Raw genomic sequence first — 23553 nt, 5'->3', positions numbered from 1 at the left:
CTCTTACAGTGGAAATCCAGTTCTGACCTATCCCTGTTTCAGATGATCTTTCTCGGACTTGGTAAGCCACTTTTGTTATCGTGTTGGACCACACATGCACCGACACGAGAGTATGACTAAATACCAGCACGTTTACACATTTCCTTCCAAGAGAACTGCAGAAAAGTTATAGTCAGTGACACAGCCATTCCAAATACTAGGAGTGCCTTCCATCAGAAAAAAAATCTAAGCTGAAAGAACTGCCTCAGTGTAGATCAAACAGTTCATTTAAACTCCGAACAGTAACCTGAACAAGCAGGCCAACTTGACTTTTGCAGGCAATATGTTCCTTTAAAAAAAAGTTAAGAAAAAACTGGGGAGACAGCTGAAGCAAATGAATTTAAAGGCCAGATTATATTTTTTAAGAGTCTCTGCCTTTTTATTGGATACAGCGGAACAGCCAGCACCACCACCACTGTGAAAAAGCACAGACAAAACCCCCATGACATAATAAAAGAAACAGGAACTTGAGTATAGCTAGAAAAAAATTAACTTTTTAAAAGCTAACCTATTTGACATACTTTTCTTCCTTGGACAAGTCTGTAGGTAGAGCCTAACATTTATTGCATCAGACACAGATACAAAGAACATTGCTCTAAACTGGAAAAAAAAGTTAATTTTACATTTCAAATGCTTTGCAAGCAACATTAAAAATTAACATGTCTCAAGACATTTTTTCCCTTCCACAAAATCTTTTATCTATAAGCATTAGTAAATACATTCCACGGTCCCTCCATTTAAGAGGGTACCTGTAAATTACTACAGTGTGATAAACAGAAGCAAATCAAGAACAGTGAGACACTAAAGCTGTTATATGTGGCTGTAGTACATAATCACAAATAGTCCAGTAACTGTTTATGATGCTTACTGATTACCCTGACCGCAGCAGTTCTAATCTTGGCAACTGCCTGCTGCCACCTCTACCAATGCAAGCTTGCAAACAAAAGGGTAACCTGGACCTTGACCGTGTTTTATATTGGTCATTGCTGCTTGAGAGTAACTGGAGTCCAAATACAGCCTGCAACCCCTTTTTGGCTATCAGGAAGAGGCTAACAGATCTCTATACAGCTTTCTCTTTGCACAGGCAACAAGAATTCAAGCCTCACAAAGCGCACAATTAGGCAAATTAAGCATTCAGATGGTCTAAGTATACTCTAATATTAGTTTAATTCCCAAACCCCTGTAAAAATACATTCTAAAATAACCTCTTTAAAGGGGATCTTCAAAGCTGAAGATTATAAATAAACAAGAAACCAACTCCCTGAAGACGCAATCAGGGCTGTCAATTCCCAAGAGGTTCTCAGTCCTCCTTCATGATACATTTGATACAATTAGCACAGGGTGGGAATATACTGATACATCACTACATTATTGAAAGTTGCATGTGCAGGTTTCTACCCATCTCCCCTTTCACAGACTTGCTGGCAGAGGTCAGTTACTTCCCATAAAATTTCTTATTCAGAAGAAAGATCAGAAGATTGACATTCACTTTTGCTCTGTCGAATAACTTCATGACAGCAACACCTTCATACTGCAGCTGCAGGAGATCCTGCCAAAGAGAATATCTTAATGAGTAAGGAACCCTCAACAGCTCACAGAGAATAAAAAAAGACCCTACAGAACAGTAGGATCTTAAGGAATATCAATGAAAAAGTACACAGCGTAAGATAGAAAAGCAGGAGACTAATTAAAGATCCACTCTTACTGTGTAAGAAATAGTCATTCTAAGGCATTTAAGATCTTAATTATTTTAAGCAGAGGGTTAAAAAAAAAATTACAAAAGAGAGCAGAAATAGAAGACCATTCTAAGAAAGCCAAATTTCAGATCTAGCCATCTCTATCCTTCTTATTCACACAGTAGCCATAAAGCTGCTTTAACATTTAGAAAGGGTTTCCTATGTGCCTAATTCTATCATGTACCCATGAAACATGACAGCATTCCACAGTATCCCTTTCTGAAAGCTTTAGTTGCCACAGATCTCAGGGAAGTGGCTTACAGCACTTTAATCTAGGGCACAAAAAGAAATGGCATCTCAGTCACTATGCATACGATGCTGATTCAATCTCTGAGGTGTTTATGTAAGGCAGTATTTCTAGTTACACTTTGCTTTGTCAGCAATGCACCTGCACTGATTTTATCTCACTGATTAAATTCTTGAAGCAATCCCACCCTTGCAGGTGACAGGGTGGGTAGCTGTGGGCATGTGGGTGGGCGTGTGTGATGTTGCATCCCTTGCTGCTGTCCTCTGACAGCATCTACTTTATCTGCAAAGCCCTGCTACAAAGGCATAGTGGTATAGTAAACCATGTGCCTGAGAAGCGAGTAGCCCCATGAACCAAGAAGTTCATGACCAGCTCTGATGGACTAGGACCAGAACGAACTAGGGGAGTCCTCAACACAAATGACAGGTGTGAGGCAGCTGTCCATCCCAGCAGCCAGCTAGGTGGCATGAACTAACTGCAATGCAAGGTGTTCCTGCACACTATCTGTTTTGAGAGGCCTGAGGCTTCCACAACTAACAAACGTAATGAAGACCAAGATGGACGGGGGTGGGCAAAGAAGTGGAAGAACGGGACGGAGACACCACATGTAACATTACTGGCATGAGAAAAAGAACAGGGAGCCATTTGGGAAAAGGTCAGTCAGCATGCCTGTTCTGGTGGCCTAAGTAAAGGTTGACACCTAAGGACGACACCTAAGAACAGGAAAGAAACGGGCAAGTATAGGGTAGCAGAAAGAATACCAATACATAATGACTGGCTGAAGCCATCACACACAAGCCCAGGTGACTGCTGCCACAGACTCTCAAGCTCTCTGCTGTAGCAGGAAATTGTTGAAAATGCAAATGCTTGTTTTGTGTGCATATGTATAAACGTAATTAAGAACACAGACTGACATCAGGCTTTCATTAGTGAAGAAACAAAAAGGAGTTTGGATCCCCCTTTATGTGTTGCATCTGTATCACCTGCAACAAATGGGTTATTTTTGAGAGCATTTTTCAGACTGTTTAGGCCAAAACCATGTCATTGCTATTTTGATGAAGAGTCTGGCAAGGGGAACTTACATGACACTATTAAATAGGACAGTTCTTACCTGATAATGCAACATAAAGGTTTCCATCTGTACCCCCATGAATTTTGCTTTAACCTCAAAATCTCCTACTTCTTCTGTTGGACTGATTTCAAAAATCACGTTTTTAAACCTGTGAAATTTGAGAAATGAAAAATCACAGGGAGGCAATATATGAGATAAGACAAAGATAAATTTCTAAGAATTTTGTTCGTAACTCTTTATTCTATTATCCCCACTGGGAATGAGCCTGTAAAAGCCAACCAGACTCAATACAACAATGAACAGAAGCCTAACAGATTCTGTGGCAGGTAGATCACATCTTCACATAAGCACAGCAGGAAACAGGGTAATTTCAGTTAGCTTGTACAATCTAAACAGTCTACTTTAGTGCTGCACATTCATGCCTCATTTAGTGCACAAAGTATGATTCAGGGTTGAAAAAATTCTAGTAACAGGCAGCTCCTCTATATTCCACACAAGATATGCCAGCTTCTCAAGGCTAGCAAACTACAGCTGGAGAAACTCAAGCTAGCATTAAGCTGATTTTTTAACAATGAATGCTATTAACCATAATAACAATTCACCCAAGGAGGTACCCTTCCATAACTGTGGGGGGGACAGAGAAGGGTTTGGGGAAAAGAGGATGTCATGTTTAAATCACATTACACTTCTCAATCAAAGAATTGATTTGCTTCAACCAGAAAAAGAGAACTGAAGAGTGATCACTATGCAAGGTTTCTTGGCCCTAGTGATGCCAGCCTAGGCATCAAAACAAATTTTTCAGCTTTAATAGCTAAGTCTACCAACAATACTAAAATTCCAAGAACAAAATTGCAAGACAGTGCAACACAATCTCAAATAGATCTCAGAATTTCTGGTCCTCAACTATCAACATCTAGACTAGTTCTAAGAAAAAGATAAGAATTCAGCATACCTATTTCCTTTTCCTCCAAAAAGGTTATTTAGCTCTAAAGAGCTTTAAAGAGATACTCACTGGCTACCTTGCAGATCCTCAATCTCTAAAAGCACTCCCTTCTCATGAAGTCGAGCTGCTGTGTATTTCAGAGAAATCTTTTTACTGTTTTTGCCTTTCATCTCTCGAGGTTTCTTGGAGACTCTGGGGAAAAAAGACAAACCAAACAAATTAGAAGGTCACTCAAACAAGTAAAGACATTTTGAGCAGTAAATATTCAATCCTATTTGGCAGAGGGGATAGAATCAGTATAGCTAATGAACTATGACTAATGATAGATAATGATGTACTTCTACTAGTGAGTTTACCTACAAAGCACTTGTAGCCCAGATCAGATGAAAAGGGTTCACATTCTCTCATCTCACTGGAGAAGATAACAATTTTTTTCCCTCCCAGAAAATCTGAATTGTCTAGCACTAAAACAAGCTGACTTGTTCTGGCATAAAAAAGGGGACAACTTGTGATCAAGGGTTTCCTTGTAGGTAACTATGTTATTTTCATTCTCTGTTCCTAAGAAGGATGACAGGAAAGACTGACTGAGCAGCAAGTGCATATGCGGGCAACAAGCTTCATAGCACTGGACTCTCTGCACTCCCTTCTCCCAAAGGGACCAAAAAGTCTTTCAAGTTTGTCTTTTTGACCCCATTCATGACCAGGATGTCTCCCTGTATTTTCCTATTGCTGCTGAGACCCTTTCACTAGAACTATCGCTGTGAGAAAGAGCTTGGACGAGGAGCTTGGAGCAGGTGGCATTATATGGTTCTTCTTAGCAACACATGCTTCTTGTTAAGAAGCACTTCTAGGGCCATGGAACCACCTGCTGGTAGGTCATGAGGTTTGAGACCATCTAAGCAACCTGAAGGGGTGCAAGTCTGTGGGCCCTGATGAGATGTGCCTGTGGGTACTCAGGGAACTGGTGGAAGAAGTGGCTAAGTCACTATCTATCATATTTGAGAAAATGTGGCAGTCCAGTGAAGCTCCTACCAGCTGGAAAAGGGAAATAAGGAAGATGCAGTTTGTCTCACCTCCATGACTGGCAAGATCCTCCTGGAAACCATGCTAAGATACATGGAAAACAAGGAGGTAATTGGTGACAGCCAAAATACCTTCACTCACATGCCTGGCCAATTTGGTGACCTGCTACAAAGGGGTTAATATAGAATTTCTGGATGAGGGAAAAGCAACTGACATCATCTACCTGTATTTGTGAAAAGCATTCAACAACATTTCACACAACATCCTTGTATCTAAATTGAAGAGACATGGATTTGGTAGATGGACCACTTGATGGATAAGGACTCAATCGGATGGTCGCACTCAAAGAACTGCAGCCAACAGCTTCCCTGCGAGGGTGGTAAGGCCCCAGGACAAGTTGCCCTGGGAAGCTGTGGCTGCCCCACCCCAGATCTGCTCAAGCCCAGGCTGGATGGGGCTTGGAGCAACCTGGTCTAGTGGAAGGTGTCCCTGCCCACGGCTGGTCTTTAAAGGTCCCCTCAAACCCAAACCGCTCTATGGTTCTACGGTTCCAAGATACTTACTTGCCCTTGCTGGCCAAGTTATCCAAGCAGGTCTTTATGTAACTTTTGTAATAATCTACTTGTTCTCCATAAAAAGTAGCTTTGGAGTTCAAGGCACTGTATGTCTGCTGCAGCTTCACTAGCTCCGCCTTTCTTCTCTGACGGTATCTACGCTGATTTCTGATATCCTACACCGCAGAGAAAGACAGGCAGAGACTTAACAGTCATTTGAGCTCTCCAGGTGCTCAGTCCCAGAGCCACTGAGTACTTGAAACATACCATTTGATTTTGTTTAGTATTGCTTCATGCTACAGGCTTGAGCACTCAGTTGCACTTTCCCCAGTTTAAGTGTCACAGTTTCTTCTCTGTGACAACTGTTTGCGGAACTAACCAACTCTACACAGCAGTACACTTGCACCTTTTGTGGCTTTCTCGAACTTCAGTTCCGTCTTAGTTGCAAAGACTAGAGTGGGCACTGACAGCACATCATACAAAAGCAGCAATTTTGCCACCACTGTGTAGGGAAAGTATCTTACAAATCAAGCACTGTAACCATAGCAGCACACAGTCTTCGTTATTTTTCTTTGTTAGTCAGCCCTTAAGCATCACTTGCCTTAACACCTCAACAAAAACCCACTACATTCATTGACTGCTACTTTAATATGTGACACATATTATCTATAGTACAATTAAATCTTATCAGATCCCTAAAGGCAATTATTTAGTTGGTTTACTTACATAACATTTCCCAAATAGTTTTTCAGTAAACATTGTGATATAAAATACATTGTCACTATAGCAATGTACAACAGTACTGGATCTCTTTTGTAAGTTTTTCACAGCCACCCCCTTATCGTTTAGGTATTCTTTAACAGGCACATTTAAATAAAAGTAACAGTTAGGACGTCTTAAAGTTATGGGCAAAACTTCCTTGTGTGAATAAGCTTGTAGAGGCACTACTTAAATCAGTGAAATGGAGCAGAAAAACACATGACACACCAGGACTTCCCCTCCAAGCTATTAAGTTTTTTCTTAAAGTACCTGAGAACTTGGCAACGCAGTCATTTGAGAGAACAGAAACGTTGTATAAAAATAAAGGACTTCCCACATGCCAAGAGGTGGAAATGCTGCAACAAAAGGTATGATTTTTGTCTATAAATGAGCTACTAAAAACCTTACTCTCCTTCTGAAAACTCATGCCAGTTTCACAATGCTGCAAACTGTGGGAAAACTCCACTATGATTACTAGGGAACAACCAAATGTTATACCTTCGCAATGTCATTGATTAGTTCTTGGTATTTATTTTTGGCATCCACTGTCCCCAGTTCTGTCAACTTCTTCAGGCCTGCCTTGATTTTTTCTTTTTTTTCTTGAAGGTTCAAGTTGCCATCTTCCTTTGCAGAGACAGATTTTTTCATCTTATCAGGAGTTTTAGCATCACGAATGGCCCGTTTCTGCATAGCTCTATGATGCTCTGCTTCCTAGAAGAAGAAAACAAAAAACTGCAAGTTCATAAGCAGATCAATTTTAAGGTGACAAAAAGAAGCAGGAACAGGTTGTCTGATCTCTGGCATAACACAGGATAAAGAGTTTTGCCTGGCGATTCCTGTACTGACTCAAATGAACACATTTTGATGAACACATTCTACATATGGGAACCAGCAGAAGCCTACCTACCATCTAAAAGGGTCTTCTACATAAGCAGTTTCTAGCAACTACTGCAGGAGTAAGGTTCACACACACAATTTACTTCCATTGTACACCCTCCTGATTATCATTACATCCTGCTCCATCATCGGTGGACAGCTTCACTGCAATACAGAAATGGAGAGTCCCACGTATACCCACATATATCTAGATAGATGATAATTTCCTACTCTAAAACCAGCAGAGATAAACAACATCGTACTTGCTCTGAGGTAGCTGAAGTTTCCAAAATTTCAGTCAGTGTCTCCCCTGGCTGGAAGCGGATTACATCAACAATTAAACGTTTTGTGCTGCAAAGAAATTGGCGAGAATAGCAGAAAAAAATTTAAACAGAAAGACCTTTAAAATACTCTTCTGTTCTGCAACAATACCAATGTTACTGATTTATCCAAAGTCAGATTATTACTGGACAAGTACTTAGGTAGTCACAGGCTAGACCAGACCAGATCCCTGAGAAGCACTTTACTTTTTGGACAGTGCATTATTGGAAACCAGTTCCCCGTGAGGTTCCTCTCTGTAATATGCACAATTTGCTCCCCAAAACTCCCTTGAAGAGCAAGGATGCTACCCCATATATTACAAGGTAGCCCCTGTACTGCCATGTGGACCACAGAAGCTGCATTCAAGGTGAAAGATAAAGCAGCCGCAGCCAATTTGTGCAACCAGAAAAGCCCTTTAATATTATCCATCCATAAGTGTGCTTCAATGAGCTATAACAGGTATCTAAAAACTCCAAAGGATTATTTTCTTATGTGCATGGGAGACAAGGCAGATCTCAACTCCAGTCTGGTGACAGAGAGGGTCATTCCTTGATGTGAGCTGAGATTTAATCACAGTCAGTGTCCACTCTGAAGCACTTCTGCCCTTAAGCCACACAATGAAAATAGCATCTTTGCAGTCAGGCTGGAATTATTTCTGGAATCACACAAACTGCATCACATAGGCACCTTCCTCATCATTCACAACTTAGATGACTTCCAGTGCAGCTGGGAAATCTTTACTTTTGAAATCAATGCTACCTTCTTCTGGTGGACAGGAAAATAGTGATGTACCTTTTAAGAAGTCCAGTTAAAGTAATTTTTGGAGACAAAATTTTCTTCTGGGAGATCACTTGTCTACCTAGACTGAACATTTTTCATGCTGATCGAAGATTTTTCAATTAAACTATCTACCATCAGAGCAGGAATGCACCAGAGGAAGTAAACATGCATCTGAATGTTAGGTCACTGCTCTATATATCTCAGCAATAGGGATTTGCTTAAAACTAGCCAAGAATCAGTATCAGTAAAAAGTTTTCCAGAATAAAGATTCTGGCAATAACAAAATCCCTGACAGTCCATTGCCCTCTTTCCATTAGGGTAGTAAGACCTATGCTTCTAAAAAGGGTTATTAGTCTTCATCTATTAAAAGTCATGCCACAGCATTGAAAAGGACATGACTACAATCTCAGTGTATTTGGAGTAACAGTCCCCCCACATTTCTTTAAATTATGCCTCAGTTCTCTTATTTTCACATGCAGATTAACTGTTGAAGCTCCAGTTGTTCCTTCTTTTGAGTAACATACCAAGTAGTTACCCCCTACTTACTTCAACAGAATTGTCCTTGCATCCATCTCTGCATTCTCATCACCAGGAACGTCAAATTTATTAGTGAGTGTGAGAGAAACCTCAGTCTTTGCTAGCATTTCCCTGTTGGGGTCATTAACATTGCCAGAACCTTCCCCTGGCAAGAAGAAAGAGTTTAGAGATTAAATCACATTCTTTACCTTCTTGATTGTCAAGACCTCGTAATTTTTCCCTACATAACAGATCACAGAAAAACTTAACGGCTTTCTATACTGTCAAAGGGACACTTCAAAAATCAAACCAACTTTTAAAGACATCATCTTGAATATATTACAGACTTTTCGTAGCAAATCTAAGAGAATGCACTGGCCAGAAAATCACCACTTCATATGCCTTAAAGACTTCTGTGTATTCCACACTGTATCTCAGGATCTCACTGAAAAGAGTGGCTGAACTGCCAAAAGTATTTTAGAAACAAAAATATGATGATGCCCATATGTTCATGTCCTCATTAGAATAAATGTTTCAAGATAAGAGCAAAACCCTTGTTAGCAAGCAAGCTTGTCATCTTCTCTTAAACAAAGCTATCCCATCAAAAAGAAATTTTCTTGCTCCAATTGCATATGAACTTTCACCAGAACAGTTGTTGGAATCTTCCCCCCCCCCATTTTTTAAAGGGCTGCAGAAAGATTTACCTCTGACATATTAGCCACAGTGACACAATGCACACAGGAAAAATGAAATGGGGAAGGAGGGCAAGCTCTAGCTAAACCCATGGTCTATGTTTGTTCAGTCAACAGTTCTTACATTCTGTTCTTTGCTAGTGCATGGAAGAAAATGTGCAAGCAATCACTCCTTTAGAAGGTTCCAACCATTGTCATCAAGCAACTTCAAGGTAATTGTTTGCTGTCAGAGCATCCTCTCCAAAAACTGTGCCTGGTTTGCTTCCCTCCCCACTACTAGACTAGAAACTTCAAATACTGCAACACAGAAACCAAGGAAGGAGAAAAACTTGTGCATCTTTCCAGTATATTTTATATCCTGAAGCAGTAAACTGTGGCTCAGGTTTTCAGAAGAGTTTCACAGATTAGTAGTGTTAGTCCCTTCTTCCCCCAACCAGAAGAGGATAAAATTCTATTTTTCTTATGGAAAAAAAACTCTAAAGGAGTCCACCTGCCAAAGACTCCTAAAGAAACACATGCTATTTAACACATTTATTACCACACTCTGAAAGGAACACCTACAGATCTCCAGAAAGGACGGATCTTTGCAAACAAGCTGGAACAGGGACACAAGCACAGAGAAATGGCTCCAGCATAATGGAACAAAGAAAATATGTCAATATCCATCTGTCTTCCAGAAATTTCTAGAGTGGGATGAGGTGAGGTGGGTGGGGAGAAAGGAAAGAACCTATGTTTTTTTCTGGGCAAAAAACTTCTGCAGAGGAAATACACTGCAATGAATCTGCTGCTGCTTTTCAGAGCACATCCTCCCAAACGACCTGTCATGATTTCTTATTGTTTCTTTACTGCACTTTAAGTCATTTAAGGTAATATCACATATTACTTTAGCTGAACAAACTAGACTACCTATTAAGGACTCAATTGTAGGAACCTCTCCAAGATCATCCAGCAGTTCGTGAATTGGGTCATTGTGCTCAGGAGCAATTGCATCTTGATGGTCTAAGAGCAACTAGATGAACAGAAAAAACAATTATGTTTTAACAGTACATCTCCTTCTAGATAGTAAAATTTCATTACTTTAGGCTGGCATCTTTTAGAAAAAAATTACTGAACTCCAAGCAGCAATATCAACATTCAGAGCTGTGCCAGTATCACACATTCAAATGCTTTCAAAGAAACTTAGTGAAGCCATAACTAAATTACTTGATTCTATAAATCAACAAGCTCTCACAAACTACAATCATGACAACTTTCAGCCTTGGATTCAGCACCTTAGTGTTTCAGACAGAAGCAGCATTTTCTTTGCAAACACTGCTTATAAGGAGCAACTATGACTAGTGTATACTTACAGTGTGTGTGTTGATGATTTCACCAATAGAAATATAAATTACTGGTTTAGTGAGAGTCACCAAGTCAGAATATTCATCAATATTAAATTTATCCTGCAATTCAGGAACCTCACAGGCAGCCTGAAAAAAACGTCTTCAGAACAAAGAAGGAGAGAACAGTCAGTATGACTCTGAGAGTCATGTGATATATCAAGAGTATTACCTCCCCATGACAATCTCAAGCATAGTCTCTCCTCTTTAAACTATGGTACATTATGGCACACTACAGTTTGTCAGCTTTATTTTAACACATCAGAAGCAACCTACTAAATTCAATCATTGATACTGGCCGTGCTGACATTCGCTCATTTTCAGAATTGACAAGACCTAGCTTCAGTGACCTCATTCTCCTGACCCCACTGCATTATCATCCTTTTCCAACCCCTGGTTACCTTTTTTCCAAAACACAGGAGATGCAAGATGACAATTCTTGAACAAAAGCTTACTTCAACTACATGAATAGCTAAATGCCAACCTGCTTTATTCCTGATCATCACTAGATTTTCATGTGGAACCAGGGTTCACACAGGACAGAAGAATGTATGTCCATTCTGGTTGTCCATGTCCAAAGTACCGTAATAAGTAAGTGCAAAAGCAACCTTTATTCTGGACACTCAAAACTCTTGGCTTTGCAATCTCATTAACATTCAATGTATTGTTCATAAATTCCAGGTATACATTTTATCTGCCATTGTCAGTGATGCTTGTGGCAGTCTGGAGCGAAATCTATTTTTAACAGATTGCATATTTGACAGAGAGAGAATTTTCTGTATTCAGAATTTATTATTTTCCCTTTTTACTTGCAATGTTACCCTCCGCCAAACTTCCCAGCTTAATTAGCTACGGTCTTCTACCTGAATTTCTGGTATGACTGCAATAGGTATTCATTAATGATGCTTAGATGAGCATTGTCTCCCATGAACATCTTATTGGATGCAGCATGCTGTAACATCTTTGCAATGGAACCGAGGTTTCTGCGCTGATCTGTCGTCAGCTGACCTCCAGCTGAAAGGTCGATGATGTCAAAGGCATCTGGTGCGACAATGGCTGGATTCATGTAGCGATAATAGAGCAAGTTGCCAACAATCTGGGAAAGTAGAGAAGAAATGCATCAATAAACAACAGTACAGGACCCAACTGAATTTTATTGAAACTACTCTGTGTTTTGATAAATTATTTTCTTGTAAGCCTCTTTCCAAGACAAAGGTTCTGCTGTATAGAAGCACATACCATCCCAAAAAGTGTAAAAAAAAAAAAAAAAGCAAAAATCATAAAGATGCAATAGGCGGTCAACACAGAGGAAAGCCTGAGCACTACCAGTCACAGGACAACACAGCAGCAGATATTCCTATGCATAAAGGTTTAGAAATCCAACTTACAAAATGTATGGAGAGGAGATACTACAAGTTACTAATGAACTACTGATATGAGCATGAGACAGTCTGTCAGGAGAATTAAATGTAATTGAGTTAGCCTAACAGAGGGCAGAATGACCACAGTATAGAGGAATCTGATAATGAAGTTTCAATATAGAACAAGAGCCAATTTTTAAAGAAGTATGCAGCATTGGCTGCCATCTCTGACAAAGCAAAAACAGGGAGGAAGAATGGCACACCAAGAAGTTAAACTGAGGAAATTACTTTCCATTCCTTGTCCAAAGCCCTTTTCTCTTCCAGAGTAATTCTTCTGTGGGCCAGCAACATATTTGGGCACAGACCCCTAGGTAGTGAGGCTGAGAAACCATTTAATCCAGAAGAAAGAAAATCAGAAGTACAGAAGACGAATGGCATTTGATGCTTCAAAAATCCAATTTACCTAGTCAAATGTGAGCAGCAATATATATTTCAAAGAACTACAAGTAGAGATTATCACATTATCCATATGCTCACAGTATTCTTCTATCCTGTATTGGATATTTTGCCAAAAGTAATTCTAGCAATGAAAAGGTATTAACCCACCCTGCTGATTTAAAGCAAAAGCTCTCTCACCACATGCTCATTTGCAGAAGGCCAGGTCACTGAATCTTGGCTTCACCTGCTTGCCATGTGACTTAAATGCATGGAAGAGACTGGGGTCTGAACAAACAGTTGAAAACACAGAGAAAAAACCTAGCCATTGCTAAGCAGTCCCAGAAATTAACAACTGCTTTCAGTGAGGTCATGTTTTGGCAAGTGTTTTATGCAAGCCTCTGCTGTACTCTTGCAAATTATGCCATGGGATGTTAACAGTCTGTTGACTGTTAAGAGTCAAACTGTTTACTACCAGTAAAAAGAATAAAACAACCATGAAGGAAACTGAATTAATAACTTTTGAACTTGTGGGGCAAGAAGAACAGTATATTATATGGGTATCTTCAGCTGCTAAAAAAAAATAAAAATCTACAAGTAGTTATTGCATGCAACTGCAGTTTTGACTTTCATGTGGATAGTTACATTGTTTCCATGAGGATTAACAAAAACTGCAGTTTTCCACCTAAATTTACAGATGGAAGAAATTAATTCACCTGCATAGAAAGAATCGATGTCTCAGAATGGGAAAGCACAGAACTAGAAGAGAGAAGAAAACAGCATTCAGATTGGTAATTATTTTGTAATGAAGTAGAGGCAGAAAAGCTTAAAGAGACGTTGTCAAGTATTCTAATAACCAAACTATGTTGTATTAAAAACTAAAGCATTCATGGGCATAAATTCGCAATTTACCAAAAGCCATGAAACCAAAGAAATTTCAATGAAAACCCCAACACTGTACTCATCTAAGAGCAGCTAATATTAGGATCCTTTTAGATCTACAAACCAACTGAAACGCAAAATTCAAAACTGACTAGGCATCATGGGAAGTTACTCTACATATTGCTGTCAAAATATCCTAGTGGGTTCCAGATGGGGCATTAGGAATTTTGCATACAGACATTTTAAGTTGTTTCTTTAAGAAAGGAGCACTGGGCTGTGATCATACTAGTTAACCAGAGGTTTACTTTCTAGGAGCAACAGTAACCCCAAGTCAAGAAACCTGAAGGACCAAATGCCCACGATACTAAAAGCAAAACAGAAGCAACAGGGTACCTCCTTCTAAACAACACATTACATCTCAAGTGATGCGTATGAAGCTAACATCAGTAGCCTGATGTGAAATATTTTCTATCTGTAGAGGTAAATAAATAGGTTTACATGCGCTCCTCGCCACACATACACCTAACGAGAGAAGGATGAGATGTGCTTGCCACAGCCAATTTGGCTGACAATTATTCACAAAGGTGTACAGATCCTCACCTTCAGAAGCTCATCCTCGCCAGCATCAGGAAACTTCTCATGCAGGGAGTCTTTTAGGACCTTGGCAATGAAACGCATTCCGTAACTTTGAGAGAAAGAAAAGGTCAAATAAGACTGCTGCAAGCATGAAGACACCAGCAACTTCTCAGGGATAACACTGGTGCATCAGACTCACGGGATTTTGTCCACTGAGCTAATAATGGCAGACAGGAACTTGTCTGTCACTGTCCTCATGTTTCTGATTGAGGCATCCAGGCGCGTCCTCACCTCTTCATGACTTAGGGCTTGCTCAGGCGTAACATCATATGGCAGTTTGCTATTTGAAAAAGTCAAACATATAAAGGAGAATATTACTCAAGCTAGTACATTTCAAGAATGTATAGCCTGACACAGAAACAAGTTTATATTCACTTCACTGCCAAAAGCTATGCATTGCCTTTAATTAACCTGTTTGGCACCATCAGAGCTGAAATTCTTTTGCTTTTACTTCCTTTACTTTCCCTTGCAATGGCCACTGCAAGAAAGACCCAGCTAACTCAAAACCTAATTTTTTTTACAGCATACACACTAGGCAAAAAAAAGCACCATCCATAACATATAGTGGTACTTCAGACTGCAAATTGGTGAAAAAGAAAGCTATGCATTTGGGTATTAAGATGATGAAAACTTGGATACAAGCAGAAGCTAGAGCAGCGTCCATAAAACCAAAAAACATGCTGCTGGTGGGAAACAGTGCCAAATGAATAGGTATCTTTTTTCAATCAGCTGAAACTATGGCACAATATTCCAGTGAACACAGATGAAGCTGGTAATTCATAAAGGCATATCCTAAATCTTACGTACAGAGAAGAATCTAAACACACATCTTCGCTTGCATTTTTAATGTCCAGAATTTTGCATGAAGTGTGCTAAGGTGTATGACTGCAGATTGCTCTAAATATGGAGGAACTCATTCATCCATATGGCTTTTGCTTTTTTTTTAAAAGTATGTTAAAAAAACCCCAATAACACAATAGAATCTTCAAGTTCTAGCAAATCACAACCTCTGAAGACAAAGAAACCAGAATGACGCAAAATCACATAGCTCAATACAATTGTTAACAGTGGCTAATACTAATTAGAAAGATGTTAGGACCAAGAAAACTGCAATGCGATGCTTTCTACCAGCAAGAGCAGCTTTGTGTGCTTGCAAATAGTACCTGTTTGCACAGGCTATGTATGACATGAACATGGACTGACATGGAAGTGATTCCCAAATACTTTTTCCTACAATGCATTCTTTTAGGTTAGAGGGTGTCTCATAGCTAACTATCAAGTTAACATAAGAAAACAACAAAGAGCATTTCTTCCATCACCTAATGACATTCCTGTTTAATACTCTCAGCACCATCACCAGAGTATGAACTTTAGAACTCTCAGGTGAAAGCTGTCTTGACGAGACGATCACTTGGACAGATGCATGCAGTGGAGCCAAGGATGGTTTTCTGAATGATTAACTGAGCAATGCAAAGCAGCTAAGCAATGTTTAGGAAAATACAGTATTAACAGGTCCCATACCTGGCCTCTCCCGTTTGAGATTCCATCTGGTTAACCCAAGACTTGTAAATATCCACAGGATCAGTTTTGATATTAAGTGACTTGTCATCAATGATTTCCTTCACAACTGGTGCAAGGATCTGCCTCAGGGCATTCTGACCACGGGCACCACGATTGAAACTTACCACCATTTTAATAACAGTAGGATTCCCAGTCACAATTTCATGTATCTGGTCTACTTTTGATCTGAAGAAGAAAGAATCTGTATGAAATTTGAGGTATGCATAACTCTTTCACTGCCTACACTTCCCTGGACTACTGTTGCAAGCATGACTTTGGGGGGGAGGGGGGTGTGAAGAAAATATTTTTTAGAAGTTATTTGTTTCAGGCCATATACCATCTTCATGCCTAAAAAGCATTCCCAAAAATGCTTAAGGGTAGTTCCTCAAAAACTTCACTGAATATTCTTTCTCACAGCAAATTGTGCCACTCTGCATTGTAAAGAACTGAAGTCATGTAACACTGAGCTCCTAAGGCCTAACCAATCCAACAAAACATGTCTGAGGACAGCCAGAGTTTCTACCACTGACAAGAAAAAGAAATGCCAAACAACAGAGATTTCAGACTCCTCATTAGCTTTTTGGAAATCCAGAGAGCTTAGATTTAGCTCTGTTCCTGGCTTGTAAAGCCTGAATTTGCAGTTTGTTGGACATATTTATAATCAGACACTGGAGAATTGAGATTAGACTGAATTTTAGCATGACTTTGCATCATGTAAAAGTAGCTGCCATGTTGAGCAGTGAAATCTTGATTGAAGTGAAAAGCCCTCATCTTCAATGGACATACTTGATTCTTCTTTTATAGACTACATTAACAGATATGAAATGGGAAGAGGACAACGAAGGGACAGATTAGCATTATCTGCATATATGCACTAGACTTAACATGAAAATGGCCTCAATTTCAGGAACTGCCAAAACTGATTCGACAGCAAGAATGTGCCTTATGCTACCACATACTTGATCTCTTCCTGCAGTGCTGTTTGGAAAAGTCGCAACAACAGGTATTCCTCTCTTTGATTGGATGCATAGTTATACAGCGTGAAGATGACAGAATCCATGAATTTTGTGGATTTGTTTTGAGGCATCTGAAAAATCAGCTTGGCCAAGTAGGTTGGGTTAGTCTACAACAACAAGAAAAATTACTTAGTGTGCATGTCCCTGCTGATGTCGCTAAAAACTAAGGTGGCTCAAAACAGTTGCTGGTTGGACTTGATCTTAAAGGTCTTTTCCAACCTTATTGCTTGTATGACAACTACACTGCATAAGCAAAGACTGTGCTAAGACATATAAGCTTCTATGACAAAAGGTTACCGAGCAGTGTAAGAAGTTGCTTACCTGAAGTAGGTAGAACAAATGCTGATAGGCTTCCAGCTTTTCTCTCTTTTCTTTGCTCAGTGCTTTCAAACCTCCCCTTTGTTTGTTCAGCATCATCATGTCAGAGAGCTGCTCCTTATTCTTCTTGGTAAGTTTTTTGCTATGAGAAACAACATCCTGGAAAGAAAGAATAGGTATAGATTTCACTCTCAGCAATTTCTAACAGGCAATACTGGAAAACAGTCGCATCTGAGAGCCACTTCTCTTGGATGCGGAAACGCAGGGTCAAGGAATGCCTGGGGCTATTAAAGTGAAGCATTATTTGGTATGGCAGCAGTTTCTCCAACTGAAGTACATGTTCTGCTTTGTTCCTGACTTTGTGAATTTGTCTGAAATCCCAGAAGGGTTAGTCACTCTTGGCAGCAATTACTATCAGAGCTGGTCACATTCTGAAGATGCTTGGAAATGTTTTCCTTTTTTAAACTGGGCTTACAACTTAAAAATACTGTTCCATATTCAGCTAGCGCACTACCTCCACATACTCTGACAGCAATGGCACTTTTCACTGCAAGCATCAGCCCAACCACTACAGCTTCCTTCGAAGATAAATTTCACTACACCAACTGAGATTTTGCACTCAGAGAATCCTAATGTAATGAATCCAGGACCACATGAAAATCTGACCAGTACTTCAGCTTGAAGAAAAGACAATGCTGTATCAGCAAGAAACCTTTTTTTTTTTTTGTGAAATTAATCACACCAGCCAAGCTTAGATTGGGGGGGCTTCCTTTAACCAACAAGCATCCAAGCGGCACAAGCATGTCTCCTGCCTCCAAAATCATCCCCTTGCTCCAAGCTTGAGGCATGTGACTTGTTTAACCACAAAGGAGCAACAAAAAAAGAGTTCTCAAAGTCTTTAAATACAAAACCTGTTGCATTCGTTAGATCAAGATAGTCTCATTGCCTTTTTTAGCTTTGGGACTTGCTTCTTCTCCTCCTACAGTTTTCTCTCTAGGGATACATACTAAATTAGTGGAAAGGACTAAGAACATATTGGGAGTAAAAACTGTAAGTCTGGGGAAATGTTTTCCACTGGGCCTGAGCAAATGACATCTGAGGTCAGGAGCTCTCCATGCTAACTACCATTGGGCTCAATTCAATGTGTAGCTGGTCTCCCAATGACATATTGCTTACCTGCAATGTAATTTTGTTTTTCACTAGCAAACCAATTTTGATGTCCATGAGATTGAGGTCATTTTCCAGTTGCTGATTGGATCGGATCAAGGTTACAACTTCTTCACGCAGTTTCATTAGCTCAAGCTCCTCCTGAAAATCTTGGTCACTCTGATCGAGCAAGTGGACAAATTTCCGAACCACAGCCATAGGTGGGTTTTCAGCATTAACTAAAAATAGGCAAGAAAATAGACAACACCAGGAGATGGCAGACAGAAGTAAATATATGCCTTATCTATGTTTAAACAAGGAGCACCCAGAGTTATATTAGTACCATCATGTCTAAACAGCTTCTGACATTTTGATTTTCCTGTTTTGAGAAAACTGTAAGAGAAGTAAATCAAGAACGAAGTCAGTATTAGCATAGGGTAGTCCACACCGTCAAAGCTAACTGCAAAGCTATAGTTCTATTTTTCAGCAGGAAAAAAAAAAAAAAAAAAAGACAGCTAGAATCAAGTTCTCCTTCAGCCTCAAGAACCACCTACTCCCTGCACTGCCCTATCAACATCATCCCCCTGACATGACCCAGCAATGTACACTTGCAGCACAGAAAGCCAACTGCATCCTGGGCTGCATCAAAAGCAGTGTGGTCGGGAGGTCAAGACAGGTGATTCTTCTCCTCTACTCCACTCTCATGAGACCCCACCTGGAGTACTGTGTTTAGCTCTGGGGCCCCAACATAATAAGAAGGATGTGGAACTGCAGGAGCAAGTTCAGAGAAGGGCTACAAAGATGATCAGGAGACTGGAGCATCTCTCCTATGGAGACAGGCAGGGAGAGTAGGGGAATCTCTTCTATGAATCTATGATCCCTCACAAACAGAGATTCGAGGCCCATCAGTTTTATCCTCTTGGCAATACTTACTGAGGGTTTTGTAGTCTTCTCGTGCTTTGTTTGCTCGGATAAAGGCTTGAATTTTTACAACATCATTTATCTAGGATTTAAAAAACAAAAAAGCACTTGACATCATTCTGGAAAGAATACCAAAGTCAGGAACAGAATACATTTAACAAGATAGCCTCTTACGTGGTTTCTGAAATACTGCAGACGATCTCTGTAACGTCTTCTGGCTTGATACATCCTGGTCATCGATTGAATCTATTGAAGGGTAACCAAAACATTCAGATAGAAACCTTACCTACGAAGTTCACTACCTCAAAGGTTTACCAAAAAGGTCAGCAGGGAAGCTTCACTACCTTTACTACTTGGTCCTTTTGCGCACGTAAGTAATCCAAACGGATTTGATATGCCTTCCTTTGCTTGTAGCCACGCCATTGAGACTGAAAACAAAATAAGCACACTCACTTTACTTTTCTAATTAAACAGAAGTAATTACAAATCTGAGCTTCTTTGTGTTCCTCAGCTTTCAACTGCCCTTTTGGCTAAATGAAACATGAAGGAGACATGCTTGTCCAAGAGGAACACTGTGTGAAGCATTAACTGTTTTCCAACTGTAATCATGAGAGACTCGAAATTACCCCATGAAGAGCCTGGGCCTTCTGAAGCACAGTTAGGGGTCAAGGATATAGCAAAAGAGTCAAGTTGACAGAAACTGTTCTACATGAGGATCATGTGGTAGCTGCTGCTGCTGGTGAGAACAATGATGTAACATTTTAAGCCTTCAGAGCAGACTCACTGTCATTGACACTTGGGAAGAGAAGTCAGGCAAGGGGCTGGACTACACTTAAAGGGAGGGAGTGTTATTTTAATGAGCTGGGAGTGGGTGTGGAGGTTTTGTTAAATACACATGCAGAGTATGTGCTACTTAGGCAGAAACAGACATACTGTTGAAATAATAAAATGGTGATAGGGTACAAAGCAACTATTTCATTTGCACGCATTTCAGTTACAACACCACAGAAAGAATTTTTTTGTTGCTGTCCTGTAAATGCACCCAATTTCATGCTGAATTATTCTACCATCTCTTTCAGGTCCTCAATCCTCCAAATCCCTGGACAAATTTGAAGGGAAGAATTTTACTTAAGAATACTGAAAAACATGTTGTTTTCTTGAACTCATGACCAATCACAGCAACAATGCATCTCATGGTATTATCACCATCAACACATACAACACACTTGATATTACCCTATCCCCAAAACACTGAAATGTGTAAAAAAAAAAATTGGTAAAGCTTCCTCAAGTAAGTTTTTCTCTCTCCAATTCTGTGTGATTATTGGATTGATTATACATGACACCTAAAAGCAAATAATATACCAAAACTCACTGGGAGAAGGAAATATTTGTAAATAATTTACAATATGAGGCAAAGACAACTGTGTGCTGTAGCTACTTGAATTGAACAAAAACTGTCAATAAGCTTGTGTACAGAAAACAACTGCAGAGGACAACTTTCAAATAGAATTAAAGGGTATCACTACCTGAATGCAAGTGATTGCTGGGACTTGCTTCTTCAAAAAATTCATTCTTGAGTTGAACTCCTGGCGAACAAGATACCCTCGACAGCAAGCCTGAAGTTTCATAATCAGGTTCTCATTTGCAAGCCACAGCTGTTCTCGGTTGTAGGCCGCTGTGACTCCGGATATGGTGCTCTGAATTCATGTTATGACAGGAAGAGGAGCCAGAAAAAGAAAATGGAAGTACAAGAAAAAGGATGTTACATCAGCTTTCCACATTGTGCTTACAAGAAATGCCAAAGCTGTCTTTCAAAAAACAGTGACATCATGGTCCTGTACTCTTCTAGGGACAGGATAAATTTTTCTGAAATAGGACAGGGAGTTGTGACACACACAATCTGATGATGCCTAGCAAATCAAATGAGTTACTAAGCTTGTTAACATGACTATGGCACTGAAGTATTCTATCTTAGAGCTGCATTAAGGGTGGGAATGATAGGGACATCAACTTTTCAGAGAAAGAGCATGTGTTATCTACTCTACCTGTATCTCCTCCCGTGACAGCTGTGTGTCATTTTGCACAAATTCTGCTGGTTCATCCCATCCTCCCTCTTTGGTCCGCAGGTTATGATAATAATGATAGCCTCCTCTCACCCAGTGTTTCACCCATTCACTGCCATTGCCCCCTAAGAGCAGAAACCACAGTTAGAAGTCTGAAAATCTGACAAGTGTTTTACCTTTCATGTTGATGTTACAAGCAGCAAATCTACTTTACAGACTTTTCTTCCTCCAAGCAAGGAAAGGAATGTTTCTGACTCCCTAATGACCTCATATGAGAACTACCTAAACACAATACATTCTACAAGTGGAGAACATTACACTATTCACACACTTTTTTTGAAAAAAACCTCCTTATTTCACAAAAAATCCAAAGGTGCCACCTACAACACAAGATTTCTTCCCAGGGGCTTTTTTTACCTCTGGTTCCAATTCCACGTACAATAATCTTGCATTTATTTCACTTAAACAGTTAGCTACTTAAGGTGTACCTGCTGCCCTTTTCTTGACTTCTGACAGTTCTTGCTGGTACGTCTCAGCACATTCTGGAGTGACTCCATATAGCCCAACATCAGGTGAACGCAAGGCACTCAAGGTCTGGCTAACATCACCACGATCTACTGCTTCATTAATGGCCAGAATTCCTAAGGAGACTTGGATAACACGAGGAAGCAGGTTAGTGCAGGGGCTCAGTAACTCACAGCAAGCACAGAACAGCAGACAGAGCAAGGCAACATGAACACACCCTTTCAGCTGGGGTGTATGTAAGATACACAAACATGAAATAAAAATAAAAAAAACAACCAGACAACTTGCAATATAGAGGCTTCCTCAGTACAGAGTGTCCAACCATGTGTAGAACTGCACCTGACAGCATGTAATTTGTGTGCCTGAAGTCCCAGATTGGTGCTGATTTACCACCAGAACTTTTCAACACACAAAGTTACAGCTCTCCTCTGACATCTGTTTCAGTTAACACAGATTCTTCTGGCAGAGCCAGCCACAACTCAAAAGAGGTCTTTTCAACAACTAGAGTAGTAATTAGTTGTTTCTGCAGACATTGTTATAAAGACTGGGATGCAACTATGGGTCCACCTGCAAACTGCGTTAAGGATCAAAGGTGAGTATCATTGATGTGTATCTGTGTATCTGAAAAACATGCAAGTGTTTGTCTGGTAATACCTAAGAGAACCAAGACAACAGTACGTCATGCAAATAAAAGGTAATGCTCACCAGAAAACACCACTTCAATCGTGCATGTGAACATTCTCACTTTTAACTAACCACCCACAGTCACACACAATTAGTTGCAAATGACAAACAATTTGTCAGAGATTTGTCCAATGATGTAACATGGTCTAATGGTCAAATGCAAAACTGGAAAAAAATGTGTATTCCCCCACAATAAAAGAAATTTAGTATTTGAAGAATCTGACATTCACTCCTCAAAAAAACACACCTGTAGGTTCATTTGGTTTCCTTTGCCACATTTACATGACATTTCTAGCTCCCAACTTTTCCTTAAATAACTGGTATTTGGCTGGTAGTGGGGATTAACTGCAATACTGTGTGATAATACTTACATCTCTGGGACTCCTCTGTGTCCTTGTTAGCCTTATGAATCCCATCCTGAATTTCATCTAGCCAAAGTACAGCCGTTTCATCCTGTGTGTCCTGAAGAGAATACAACAAGAAAAATGTACAATATCAGGAGAAAAGTATCACTACTATTTTTACAAAGTTCAATAGCCTATATTCAGAAATAGAGAATATAGTAATTTTCCATATCAGAGTGAATAAGAAGTATTCCAGTCTTCCTAGCTGACTCCAGCACAAGGATGTCATGTGTATTTGTGACTGGCAGAACTACTATAGCATTACCAAACTCAATACTTTCTTCCAGTCAAAAAATCTTTTCAGAAAACAGAACAAGGAAGAAATTCTGTCAGTGGGAATCACTCTAATAAGCAGAGAGAACACAAGGCCAGGGATGCAGTACCAGTTAGTCCTAAAGCCACACTAGCTAAGAGGATATGACTTCCCAGGAAGTTAGTCCTTCAACAGAAGGTGACTACACAGAGCTGATAATACACATCTGTGTGCAGAAACTAATAAAACTTTGGGTAATTGATGTCGCATCAGGCTGCTCATTTCCATGCCCACAAAACTTTGCAAAACCCGTACAAATTAGCAAAGCAAAAAGCACTGTATGCATTGTGAATGGGTGCACACACACAGCAGTTAAAGCCATGTTTTAAGTCTTTATTTTAACAGATTG

General features: G+C 39.9%; 1 protein-coding gene across 2 annotated transcripts in view; it reads right to left on the bottom strand.

Moving 5' to 3' along the window:
• Nucleotides 1-374: 374 nt before the first annotated feature.
• The window catches only part of IQGAP1 (IQ motif containing GTPase activating protein 1), a 55768-nt gene continuing 32589 nt past the window's right edge, over nucleotides 375-23553 (bottom strand). For both annotated transcript variants that reach the window (XM_010390872.4, XM_039557498.1), the window contains exons 16-38: nucleotides 22859-22949; nucleotides 21767-21928; nucleotides 21261-21403; nucleotides 20742-20912; nucleotides 19557-19640; nucleotides 19387-19458; nucleotides 19225-19294; nucleotides 18322-18530; nucleotides 17149-17304; nucleotides 16771-16934; nucleotides 15773-15997; nucleotides 14391-14531; nucleotides 14216-14300; nucleotides 11801-12033; nucleotides 10908-11040; nucleotides 10465-10567; nucleotides 8897-9032; nucleotides 7513-7600; nucleotides 6872-7084; nucleotides 5624-5790; nucleotides 4107-4229; nucleotides 3134-3242; nucleotides 375-1588 (exon numbers count right to left, since the gene is read on the bottom strand). In XM_010390872.4, coding sequence (XP_010389174.1) covers nucleotides 1475-1588; nucleotides 3134-3242; nucleotides 4107-4229; nucleotides 5624-5790; nucleotides 6872-7084; nucleotides 7513-7600; nucleotides 8897-9032; nucleotides 10465-10567; nucleotides 10908-11040; nucleotides 11801-12033; nucleotides 14216-14300; nucleotides 14391-14531; nucleotides 15773-15997; nucleotides 16771-16934; nucleotides 17149-17304; nucleotides 18322-18530; nucleotides 19225-19294; nucleotides 19387-19458; nucleotides 19557-19640; nucleotides 20742-20912; nucleotides 21261-21403; nucleotides 21767-21928; nucleotides 22859-22949 — 3192 coding nt within the window. In that variant the 3' untranslated portion in view covers nucleotides 375-1474. The remainder of the gene's footprint in view (nucleotides 1589-3133; nucleotides 3243-4106; nucleotides 4230-5623; nucleotides 5791-6871; nucleotides 7085-7512; nucleotides 7601-8896; nucleotides 9033-10464; nucleotides 10568-10907; nucleotides 11041-11800; nucleotides 12034-14215; nucleotides 14301-14390; nucleotides 14532-15772; nucleotides 15998-16770; nucleotides 16935-17148; nucleotides 17305-18321; nucleotides 18531-19224; nucleotides 19295-19386; nucleotides 19459-19556; nucleotides 19641-20741; nucleotides 20913-21260; nucleotides 21404-21766; nucleotides 21929-22858; nucleotides 22950-23553) is intronic.

Source organism: Corvus cornix, chromosome 10 (assembly GCF_000738735.6).
Source record: "Corvus cornix cornix isolate S_Up_H32 chromosome 10, ASM73873v5, whole genome shotgun sequence".
Classification (NCBI taxonomy): domain Eukaryota; kingdom Metazoa; phylum Chordata; class Aves; order Passeriformes; family Corvidae; genus Corvus; species Corvus cornix.
The sequence above is the reverse complement of the archived record's forward strand: the minus strand, read 5'-3'. Positions and strand labels throughout refer to the sequence as shown.